Source organism: Eublepharis macularius, chromosome 3 (assembly GCF_028583425.1).
Source record: "Eublepharis macularius isolate TG4126 chromosome 3, MPM_Emac_v1.0, whole genome shotgun sequence".
NCBI classification, from domain to species: Eukaryota; Metazoa; Chordata; class Lepidosauria; order Squamata; family Eublepharidae; genus Eublepharis; species Eublepharis macularius.
The window spans coordinates 99,507,538-99,520,042 of NC_072792.1; the positions used below are offsets into that span (position 1 = coordinate 99,507,538).

A 12,505-nucleotide genomic window follows, 5' to 3' on the forward strand; every position below is an offset into this window, starting at 1 on the left:
CAAACTCTCAAATTTATACAGTAATTGGCCTTTAAAAATTGCTTTTGCTTAAGTAGCTGTTAGTGTTTGTCTGCTAAAGTGGATTTTAAAGTGAGTTTCACAGTCCTTTACAAGGCAATCTCATTTAACGTCTAGTACATTTCATAAGCATCCTGGCACCATATTGGCAGGAGTAAGATATACAGCTTTCGTGTTTGTATTTATTCAGGTTTTGTTTTCATATTCCCCAAATTCATATTGTCATGCTGATTCAGACACGTATTAAAGGGTGACAATTTCTCAGTTTCATCAGATTCCTGACTACAGAATTAAAAACCAGAATTTGGAATCTATTAGAAGTATCTTATTTATTTAAATTACTGCCCTTAAAAATAAAACAGGAAGCAAAAATATTTTTAATATATCTGCAATGTGTAAATTTTTTAGACATCTTGTCATTATAACCCACTAGAAACTTCACAGTTATGAAACAATTTTCATATTACATGTATGTTCTTTAGTTTTTCAGTTGCTCTTTGTCTTGCAGTTTGAAACTCGTGTCACGTTTTGCTCTTTATAAATCCAAATGAAATTAATGCTGTCAGTTTGATAAAAGGAAGGCAACAGGGTGGAAAAATAGGAGGAACAAGAGACAGACTATAGTAGATAGTAAAATTTTTACAAGGGTACAATTATTGCACCATAATAGTAACAGAGCACTTTAGGTTGTGGTGGTCTCTTGTCTTTTCTTCAAAGATAGCTGATGTAGTTGCACCATTTAAAAAGTGTCTCAGCTCTTTTCTTTGTCTGAATCCAATCATGGGGCGGGGGAGCTTTCTCTCACAAGTGAGGACCTTTTAAAGCACTTTATTTTCCTGCTCTTTGACACTGAGTAAATCAAGCCAAAAAAAAGTTCTAACAACTCTAATGCCATTTCTGGGACTGTTTCTATGGAAATGAATGTTAGGCTAGTTGAAACATAGCAAGTGATTTAAATTAATCGCTATATAGTGGTTATTTAAAACAAGGCACCCCACGTTTTTAGATCCAGCCTCTTTCTCTCGGAATGGGAAAACAGCAATTCACATAACTTATATGACATGTCTGTTAACAGAGGTTCTCCAAAATCTAATTTTTATATACATTATAAGATAAAGTTGCATCAGTTGCAGTGATTGCACTCTTCATGCATAAAGCCAGACCCTTCATTTTTCAGTGAAGGAAATAGGTTTACTTTCAATTACAGCTTTTTATTAAAGGGGTGGGGAGAGATGTGGGAGGGATGTTCCTATTAAACTGGTGGGTGGAAGGGGGGAGGGAACCCTAACAAAGCAACTCTAATATGTATTTTTATTGATTTCAGCGTTCAGTGTTCTATGACTATTTGCATAAAGTGCCTCATCAAAGCTCACATTTTCTGTATGAGTCTTCGCTGTCTTCTTTGGAGTAGCAATATGGTACATGTTATGTATTGGTTTTCTGATTTTATATGAGGCATCTTCCTAACCTCAGATCCTCTGCAATCCAATTAAAGTTTTTTTTATTTACCATTCTTACTATGCACTGAAAGGCTATTGTCTTACTAATTTTATGAAGAGAATCAATGAAGTGGGAACAACAAACAGTGATCCAGTTACAGGCAATTTTCTCTTATATATACCATTTTTATTCACAATGCTCAAAATGAAGAGTATTTATACTAAAGAACCAGTTTGGTGTAGTGGTTAAGAGTGTGGGACCCTAATCTGGAGAGCCGGGTTTGATTCCCCACTCCTCCACTTGAAGTCAGCTGGGTGACCTTGGGTCACTCACAGCTTCTATGAGCTCTCTCAGCCCCACCCACCTCACAGGGTGTTTTGTTGTGGGGATAATAACGGCATACTTTGTAAACGGCTCTGAGTGGGCCTTAAGCTGTCCTGAAGGGTGGTATATAAATCAAATGTTGTTATTATTATTATTATTATAAGATTTGGATGAATTTTCTCTGTGTAGTTGGGAGATTTTCATTAATTACCCTGAGAAGTTTAGCGCTCATTCTATATTTTATTTTGAGTACATTAACATGATTCAGCCAAGGTTTTAACAGTAGTTCTAAGCAGAGTTACATTCTTCTAACCCATTAATTTCAAAAGGTGTAATAGTCTATAAAAGAAGGTTGTAATACTGTTAAGGATTCCATTGCAAGTCTCACTGATTTTGGAAGACTTATTGAAACATATACTTAATAGTACAATCTTTTTTTTTTTTAAAGAAACCCTCTTTTCCTGGAAGTAAGCCCTTTGAATTGAACCAAATAAGATTTTGAGTTGATGTGCTTAGGATTGTTCTCTACGTTTCCCATTGAAATTAACCTTCTTAACACTGGCTGTTGTTTACCCAAAGATGTTTGGGGAGCAATCCTAAGGGAGGTCTACTTGGAAGAAAAACCCATTCTATTAAATAGAACTTACTTCCAGGAAGAGCCCCGTGGCGCAGAGTGGTAAGCTGCAGTACTGCAGTCCAAGCTCTGCTCACGACCTGAGTTCGATCCCGGCGGAAGCTGGGTTCAGGTAGCTGGCTCAAGGTTGACTCAGCCTTCCATCCTTCCGAGATCGGTAAAATGAGTACCCAGTTTCCTGGGGGTAAAGTGTAGATGACTGGGGAAGGCAATGGCAAACCACCCTGTAAAAAGTCATGATGTGACGTCCCCCCGTGGGTCAGTAATGACTCGGTGCTTGCACAGGGGACTACCTTTACCTTTACTTCCAGGAAAGTATTCTTAGCATTGCCATCATTGATAGGTTGTTTTTCCTTAAAATGAGCATTTAATGGTATGAAATAACATTAAACTGTGTGGTTTATCTTAGCAATCCTTATCCACTACCAGTAGCACAATACCCTGCTATCATATAATGGATAAAGAATAGCCCTCTGCAAAACAATTTTGCTTCTGGAGCAAGGCTTGGATGGGATGCACTGAGAACAAACAAAAAAAAACACCTATAATGATTTTTTAAAATACAATTAAAAAATGAAGGTAAACAAAAAAGGCCCGGGCTCGATAAATTATGTCACTTATAAGTTATAACTATTGTTAAGGTAGAGAATCAGTAAGATGCAAAGAGCTTGTCCACTAGGGAATGACACATTTTAATGCGCATTTTGAGCAAAGGATTTACATTCATTTTGTAGGCAAATTGTTTTAAGCTCATAAAAATGACCTGATAACACACTATCCAGTTTGGTGTAGTGGTTAAGAGTGGGGGACTCTAATCTGGAGAGCCGGGTTTGATTCCCCACTTCTCCGCTTGAAGCCAGCTGGGTGACCTTGGGCTAGTCCAGTTCTCTGGAGCTCTCTCAGCCCCACCCACCTCACAGGGTGTTTTCTTGTGGAGATAATAGAATACTTTGTAAACCGCTCTGAGTAGGCATTAAGTTGTCCTGAAGGGCGGTATATAAATCTATTGTTGTTGTTGTTGTTGTTGTTGTTGTTATTATTATATGAAGTTCATCTATAGAATCAAATGATTTTTAACTTAAACCAATGGTCCCCAGCCTTTTTGGTATGGTAAATTACTCACAAATCTAAATTTACTTGGTATAGTAACCCACTGGGGGTGGGTGGGACACAGCATTCACTAATTAAACTGCAAGACCTTGGAACCCACTATACAGGCTTTGTAACTCACTTTGGGGTTTATAGGTTAGGAAACACTGACCTAGACCCTAACAGATTAGAATTAATTAACACTTGAAGAAATACACTGCCAACTTTGTTGTGCCATTACACAACTAAATATAATTTCTTAAGACTCAAGGTGGATTACACAGTATAAATCAATATGATCAACAGCTAGTGGATTTAACAAATATAATAGGGGAGACTGCACAAATTTGAAAACAAGTGTAGATCTGAATACAGATATGAAATATTGCAAATTATAATACATCATAACAGAACAGTTTAGCCTAATAAATAAATGAAATGTTTGGCAAAATGGCAGATAGCTTCTCTAATGTGCTAAGTGTTCTAGTTGTCTTGAATTAATCAGTCTTAGAGTACAAAGGTGTGTGTTGCTTTATGTATATGGTGAACATTTTAGCTAAGCATCCTCGTGCTTTCTTGTTAAACAGCAGCGCTAATAGGCATCACATACAAGCCCCTGTACAAACAGTGCAATCCTATGCAGTTATTCCAATCTACATCCATTGAAATAAATGGAATCTGCACCGGATTACGTTGCAAATCTCCCATCAGCAGTTGCCCCACAGCTAACCTCATAGAACACAGCGCTTCGAGATCACAGAACTTAAATTTTCACATTTAAGGAACATCACAGAAGAGTAGGGTTGCCATCTTCAGGTTGGGAAATTCCTGGAGATTTGGGGGGGGGGTGGAACCTGGAAAGGGCAGGATTTGGGGAGCAGAGGGACCTCAGCAGGGTATAATCCCATAGAGTCTATCCTCCAAAGCAGGCATTTTCTCCAGGGGAACTATTTTTTATGGCCTGGAGATCAACAGTAATTCAGGGAGATCTCCAGCCACCATCTGGAGGCTGGCAACCCTACAGAAGAGACATCAAGAGCAGGGTGACCTTACTAGTGAAAAACCTTTCATAGAAATGGACACTGATTTTATCTTCATGCAAATACCAGCCCTGCGCAGAAGCTCTCGAGAAGAACGTGGAGAGGGGTGCTGGGAGGGTGGTGGTGATGGCACTATACGAAGGGAACAGAATTGAATTGCTGTGCAGAATTGAAAACAATTGCTTAGTCCGGTGGAACTCTACGCTATTGGGCTCAAACCTCCTGCTTCGCTTTGGGATGCAGACCACCCATTACCGAGACTTGCACCTCTTTTGCTAGGAACCATCTCCGCCTTACTTGCAGTTTTTAGAGGGAAAAACGGGCGACGGACCGCTTCCGGCCGCGAGTGGCCGCTTCGCCTAATGCTGCCAAGCGGGCCGGCGACAACTATGGCTGCCAAGCGCAAATGCCCGGCTGCGGCCAAACACCAGGAACAGCAGCCCAAGCGAGCCCGCAAGACCGAGGCGGCGGCGGCGGCGGCGGAGTTCTCTGGCACTCAGTTCAAGGGCATGTTGCGCGAGCCCAGCACTGCTATGAAGGGTGAGGGGGACGGGCGCTGTTGGGTCTCCACGTGCTTGCTACATACGGCTGTTGCTTCCTTTGCATTTCTGCTCCCTTCTTGCCCGCACTTAAACTTACGGCCCAGGCAGTATCACTTGGGACCACGATAATGCATGCAGTGGTACTCACTTGCCCCACCAAAGCAGTATACCTTGATGTTCGTAGCTGAGCAATGATTACCTCACCTTGTCTCTGTAGCCTTGTTCACAAGCCGCATTGAACGAATGTACAATCCGCCTGTGCTTCATTTTTCTTTATGTGTACATTGAGTAATTCTCATAATACATTCTATGCATGATTGAAGCCTCACATTTATAGTGGTACTGGTCGTCGGATTCATTGGTCAAATGAACAACATGCATTGGCTTTTTCTTACAAACAGGCTGTATGTATGTTTGTTGTAACATGTTAACAGATTTAGTATTAAATATGGACTTGATACCTCCTCAATGAATTTAATCTGTCCTGCCCTACACCCAAGCAATATCATTGAAGAGCCTGAAGAGTGACCCAGGAATGCTGTCCTGCATGGGTGATGATGAACCTTTTAGACAAGCAGGAGTAGTTATTCCAACTGCTTTTTATTGGAAATTTCATACAGTAAGCGGTATGTGCATGCGTTCGCTATGTCTTGTGAACAGTGTTCCAAAATAAGCAGAGATTTTCCACATATTGCTCTTCTTGCATTGTTGGAATACACTGTTCCACATTCTTTATTGTTCCTATGAGATATCTGTTAATCTATACATGTGCATTCTATGCATGCCACATTCCTCATGCATCAGTGAGAGGTCTAGTGGACAAGTGCTAAAACTTAAAAAGGTTCAAATCCTACCTGAGCCATAGCTGAGCCAGGAGTTTTTAAAGTAGGATTTGCAGTATTTATCAATAAGCAAACAAGGCCTGTTAATAGGCAAAGTAACTGGTTAGTCAACTATAGTTGGTTCTTGAAGGCTTATGCTACAGTAAAGTTGGTTAGTCTTAAAGGTGCTGTTGGACTCTTTACTACAGTGAAGAATGAAATACTACATATTCAGCGATGAAAGTTAAAAGACCGTTGTTTTGTTCCAGGTTTGGAAACATTCATATCCATAGCTAAATTATTACCATCAGCAGAACACTACGATGTAGTGGAAGGATACATAAAAATTTCTGTTGAGTGTGCAGAAATTTTAAAACTTCTAGATGGTGAAAGAAGGCCAGAAAGTGAGGTAAGTTTTTCACTTAGTGCAGCTGAACTTCTACAATAGAAAGTGTATTAGCAGTGTATGATTTGCAGCAAGACAGCAAGAGAGAATAAAACTCTGGTACCTGGGGTTTGTTAAAATAATATTCACTGATTGTCACTTTATTGGGGTTTGTTTGTGCAAAGTACTCTACACATCTTCTCCTTCACAGTAAGCCCATAAAACAGGTCATTAAATTGTAGGGCTGGGGAAATCTGTGTAGTTGTCCCTGCTGTTATCCTGCCTCCTTTGACGCTAGGTATCTATTGCCAGAATTCTGCTGCATTTTTCCAGCAGTGCATGCATTGTACCTGGAACAATGTGATTCTTCCCCGTATGCCACAAGTGTTGCTTGTGGGATTGCTAGTTGAGATGTGATTTCCTTCTTCCTTGCAGATCATGATGAACAAAGGACACCTCTATAGGCCTGTGTCATTATGTGAATTTTTTAAAATGTTAGTGCCAGGAGGACCTTTGAAGTCTGGATTCCAAAGCACTCATTCAGAACTTAAAAAACAAAAAATCCAAGGAACAGCTTGATCAGTTATTCCTGGAACCTGTAGTTTTAACATTATGGTAGGTTAGATTCCAAGATGGGCAGATGTGAATTAAGGTATAGGTAGAATATCCTACAGTTTTCACAAATCTCCCACTTAGGAAAGTTCTGTTCCATTAACATAATTCTGTTAACAGCTCCTTAGAGATCCAAATCCATTTCTTACTAGTTTTGAAACCCCTGTGTCAAGTCTGGTAGCAGTACTCCCCCGCCCGCTTAAACCAGTTGCAAGTAGAAGCTTTGCTTTCTTGTTCCCCAGGATGGGATGTTATATTAGCAGCCCTGGGAGTACTGTGTTCCATAGAAATCAGTCAAGGCCTTCCTCTGTGTGTGATTTTAAGCATAAATAGCTTTCTCCTGAGCTGTACCTCTCTGCATGTGGGAAGACTGCAAAAGGAGGAAGGAAAGTAGATGATTCCTAGAGTTACACTGTTCTAAGTCCCTTGAAGTCAGTGGGCTTAGAACACCACTGATGTGCACCTGCTGCTAGAGGTAAAGATGCCGTGGAGGATGTGATCGCTACCCAAATGTGCTGAGAGTATGCTTCATTAAATTGTCTACTTGCCATCAAAATCTTTTTGTCTATACTTAACAGTTTCCATGCAAAGGTGGGTTGTAAGTCTCCTTTATCTGCTACTTCAGTGTGAAACAGTCTGCAAAGATCAAGTCCAGCACTGAGATTTAGTGTGGTTGCAGTCCAAAGCTACTGCCCCAAAATAGCTCGCCAGAGCACTGGAGCTTTGGTTGCCAGTTTTGACATAATACCAGAGTAGAAATTGTCTTCTTACAAATCCTCTTTCATTAAATTTTGGCTTCCTTGCTTTTATGTTCCTAATTGACCATTATAGGAAATGATCAGAGTATATCTGGAGCTTACTTTCTAGCTCTAGTATAGGATTTTGTTCACAGCTCCTTAAGTACCTTTGGCATCATTTGCTGATTTTTCTATTGTAATCTTTAAAATATTTCTGTATGGCAGATGCTGCTAATCTTTCAAGCTCTGGAAAGCATTTTGCTGCGAACAGCAAGTGATCTTTCCCATTTTCGTGTTGTGGGGATGAACATAGTAAAGAAGCTGATCAACAGCTATATGAGATTAATTTACTCTGCTCTATATTCTGAAAATCATAGGTAAGTTCATTGTCAAAAGTACAACTGATACTGTTCATCTGAGAACAGTTCCTCTACATCCGTTGAATGAGACCTTGGGATAATATGCAAAACATTGGATCCAGGTATTCCATTCTGCTAAAGGTGCATCCCTCCACTGGATGATCATGCCATGTGTCAGAGGAATGCTCCACCATTTCCGGAACAAAACCTTTGTATCCAGCCAGGGTTCCAATACACTTGAATTTTAGTTGAGACTTTTTATGTTCTGTTGTTGCTTAACTTCAGCTTCCAGATAGATTTGATTATTAAATATATAATCTGCCAACATAGATTTAAAAATGCTTCAGGGTAGGATTTTTCTGCTGTTACAGAGACCCCTGTTTCATTGGTAAAATATAATTTTAGTTCCCTTACAGTTTTAATCTCTTTTTAGTATAGTATTGGAGAGATCAGTAATGTAGCTTAAAGTTATTGTGCCAAAATGTAGTTTGGTTTCTTGGACAAAAATGATCCAAGACATTTTGTTGCTTGAAATAGAAAATCCCTACCTCCACAGTAATGGAAGTATCATAATCATAATAAAGTACATAACTGGAAACTTGCTACTTTTTAACAGCACCCCAAACTCTAGTGCTTAAAGCAGGCCACCTCACCCTGCCTTATGATAGGGACAGTCCTAAGACCAAAACTTAATGGTGTTCATCCTTCAAGACTTAAAGTCTTTGCCTATGATTTTTTTGTTATCTGTAATATAGGGTTGTTTCTTTGTAAGACTGTGATATTCATACAGGCATATGGGGAAAAAGATGGCTCTAGTTGCCAGTCTGTGGCAGTCACTAAGTTATGGAGCGGGTTTTGTTCCTGACTTTCTTGACTCGCAGTCCATGCACTGTATTGCATGATGCTATTAACAACCCTCTTTTAATGCAACTGTCATGGTTTCCCAGCACTACCATCTCTCTCTGGAGCAGAGAGAGCACACACAGAGTCCGGTGACTCTTTTAGGCAGAACTTACAAAACTGACAATGAGAGACTGTTCTCACAATTGCTCTGATTGCTGCCACCAGTCCCTTTGTTTATCCCCAGGCACTGGAGTAATGGGACAAATCTCCAAGCCTATCAGGGAACTAAAATAGAAGGTCTACCTTGCAAGGTTGGCTTGCAAGCAGAGTTCTTGAAACAAAGTTTTACTTAGTAGGTGGTCCAAGAGGTACACAAAGTAGGTTCAACAGAGGGATTGTGACTTCGAGGTTTCAGAGTCAAGAACCACAACAGAAGTAAAAATATAATTATTTATTTAAGGTGCAAAGATATTCAAAATAGACAAGACAGACTGTGGGGAATAAAATAACAAAACCTACAGCATGTAAGCACTAACTATACATACCACAGTATTTCCAGAAGGCAAAACAGGAGTTAGGAGGTTGTATAAATATCAGAGTCTCTTTCAAAGAGGCACACAAGACTTCAGATATTCATCACAGCAAAGCAGAAAGTTGGTTGCATAGGAACTTCCATCTTATAGAATCTGAACCAGAGTGGAAGCCATAGGAAGGCTGCAGCTTAGGTTGCTGAAACCAAACTAAAGCCTAATAGCTCCATGTTGGTTAGCTATTTTTATGCATTTTGGGGAACCTAAGTGGCTCAAGCCTGTTAGCCAATCAGGAGCCCAAAAGCTTATGTCACCGTTGCTAGATGCGTACACGAGGAGGAAGGAGTAAGGCCGAATCTGCAGCTTTCAGTATCACCTCCATCTCTCACAGGTGCAAATGTGCTGCTTGTTCAAGAATGTTAATTGGCTCAGAAAACCATACCACGGAGGCTCTGCTAGTGAGCTAACACATTATCTTATCTCCAAGGTCACTGCGTACTGAGAGCTTCTGAAGCTCTGCAACTTTCTCAAGCAGGTTTCCCAGAAAGACCTCTGAGCCTTGACCAAAGTTTTAGAAACATGGCTACAGTTTGAATAATTTTCTTCACAGCATCTCAGGAACCAATGGATTGAGAAAGTAGGAGACATGTGAATGCAAAAGGGCTATCTTCTTCACAAGTCTCTGGGTCAAATCCTTGAAAAAGTATGAGATTCCTGTACTTTCCTGCAAAGCAATGTATTTTTTTGCTATTGTAAAAGTACCACCTTTTTGATGTATCAAATTTTTAGTACAAGTGCTGAAGTATTTATAAACATTTATGAATAGTGTTTTGCTTGTTGCTAATGTGTAGTTTCTCTTTTGCTAACTGTGCAATTTGTTTGCCCCTATGAAAATATGGAAAGCTTGCTGTAGATATACTTCCTTGAAAAAGTCTTGTAGTTGGTCCAAAACCTGAACACATTACAGAATTTGGTGTCCCTGATGCTTATCCAAGTTTATGCTCTACCTGGAAATGGAGAGTAGAAATCACATTTCACTGCATTTGACAGCAAAAATTAGAAATGGATTAATGATTATGCTTAGTATTTTTAGAGTGTTCTGATTGCTTCATTTTCATTTACTTTGGTAATCCTTAGAACAAAGGTACTATCATGTATTGCAAGCGGCGGGCTGGCACAGAAAGTATGGCTTGGTCAAGCCTTCCTGGGAAATACATGCCAGAAATGTATAGAATTGGGCTGCTTGTTGCTGTGGTTGCTTTTTGGCACTTGATAATTAAGGTTCTCCACTTGTGGAATCTTTTGATTGAAAATCAAATTATATAATTTTAATAAAGTAAGGGCAGCTAGACTTCTGTCTGTGTTAAAGGAAGTATGGCTTTCCTGCTTGCAATTTATGTAGGTATGCATGTTAGAGACAGTTTATTTAATTTCTTGTTCATGCTAGCCTTTTATACATGAGAGAAATGGGATATGTGTCATATGGTTAGTTAAGTTGGTTATGTTCAGACTGACAATGAATACTACTAAGCGCCTGCTGCCTTATTGACATACCCTGCACCACTTTTATACTAAAAATGTCAGTTCTTAATTTTTCCATTGGTTTGTTTGCTGATGTATTGTTTGAACAGTACCCTCTTTCCCTTTTTATTTGTGCAGAATGTCCCGTGTATGCCTCACATTGCTGTCCGCAATGGTGACACAGGGGCCAGATGCAGCAAGGGATGTCTACAGCCACTTTGATTTCAATAATAAGTTCTTGTCTGGATTGGTGAAAAAGAGAGATTATAAGGTAAGAGGAAAATATCTGCAGTCAGTGAACAGTGATTCGCTGTTTTTTTCAAAATACTTCTCTGCTGGTAGTTTCAGGTGGATAGCAGCCGTGTTGGTCTGTAGCAGAAGAGGAAGCTTTGGGTCTAGTAGCACATTAAAGACCAACTACTGGATTTGAATCTTACTCAGCTGCTGTTTCCCTCCATGTATTACAGAGTGTCTTGTATATATGGATGAGAGGTAATTTTCAGCTTCTCCTTGGCCTTCCTGTAATAATGATACCCTTGGAAAAATCTTTCATAGTTGCCCATTCGGGGATAATTATTGTGCTTTCTTTTGCTGGTATAACTGCTGCCTCCACAGCTGCTCCTTTGCTTGTCCAGGTGCATGTAAACATTTTTTACTTCCATGGTTTGTGTTCTTCGCATAATGATATAACAGGTAAATTAGTGGCACTCACTCTGTGGCACATGGTGAGCCACATTTGTAATTACATGAGTTGAAAAAGCCACCTTCCATCCCTAGCTCGAGGCCTGTAACTCAGGGAGATTCCCAGCATACCCATTCCTCTGGTGGCTATTTCAAAGTGTGAACTACCTGCCAATCACAAGCCCCACCAGCAATGTCTTTGTTCACTTTCCTGAAATATGAGTCAGATGCCACTTTAGTGGCTTCCAAGCCACTGAGGGAGTATCACTCAGGTAAGTGATGTCTTCCCTCCTGAGAGGTGTGTTGCTGCATTTTATGTAAATATGCAAGGAAGGCATCAGTGGAATTCTTTGTATATATACGCAGACTGATCAGAGAAGACAGCAGCACTAGTCAATATACATGTAAAGGGGGTCTGTGTTAAAACAGGAGAACTAGCCCACCTGACCCAATGTATGTTAAGTGTAAAAAGTAGTTTTAATGATGATGAATTGTCTGATTGAAATTATAAACATATCCTTTTATATGTTTTTAGCATTTCATTTTTCACTAACAGATATGCATTTGCCTAAAATATATTCTGAATGCCTCTTTAACATTTACCTAGGGCAAGCCTGATGTCCGTATGGCATACATACAGTATGCTCTCTCCTTCTTAATTACTGGTGACAGCATGACCATGGTACACATTCTGGAGTTGAAAGGTATTTGACAAATATATTACTTTTTCTTAAAGGCTTAAATCATTCCCTCTTAGTAAACCGAGATGCCCATATTTGGATGTCTTGGTGGCTTAAATAAGAAGAAAGGCAGGGCAGTATTAGATAACTCTACTCTAACAGAGGGGAATAGTAAGTGGTCAAAAAGAGCATCTCCCTGTTTCTTTTGATAAACCCTGGCAACATTGGCTTTGTCCGTGAGCCACGTCA

At 39.8% G+C, this 12,505-nt stretch overlaps 1 protein-coding gene across 1 annotated transcript in view; it reads left to right on the forward strand.

The window, feature by feature from the left end:
* Positions 1–4,934: 4,934 nt before the first annotated feature.
* URB1 (URB1 ribosome biogenesis homolog) overlaps positions 4,935–12,505 on the forward strand; it is an 81,307-nt gene continuing 73,736 nt past the window's right edge. The window contains exons 1-5 of the mRNA XM_054973596.1: positions 4,935–5,085; positions 6,178–6,317; positions 7,868–8,019; positions 11,034–11,166; positions 12,184–12,280. Coding sequence (XP_054829571.1) covers positions 4,935–5,085; positions 6,178–6,317; positions 7,868–8,019; positions 11,034–11,166; positions 12,184–12,280 — 673 coding nt within the window. The remainder of the gene's footprint in view (positions 5,086–6,177; positions 6,318–7,867; positions 8,020–11,033; positions 11,167–12,183; positions 12,281–12,505) is intronic.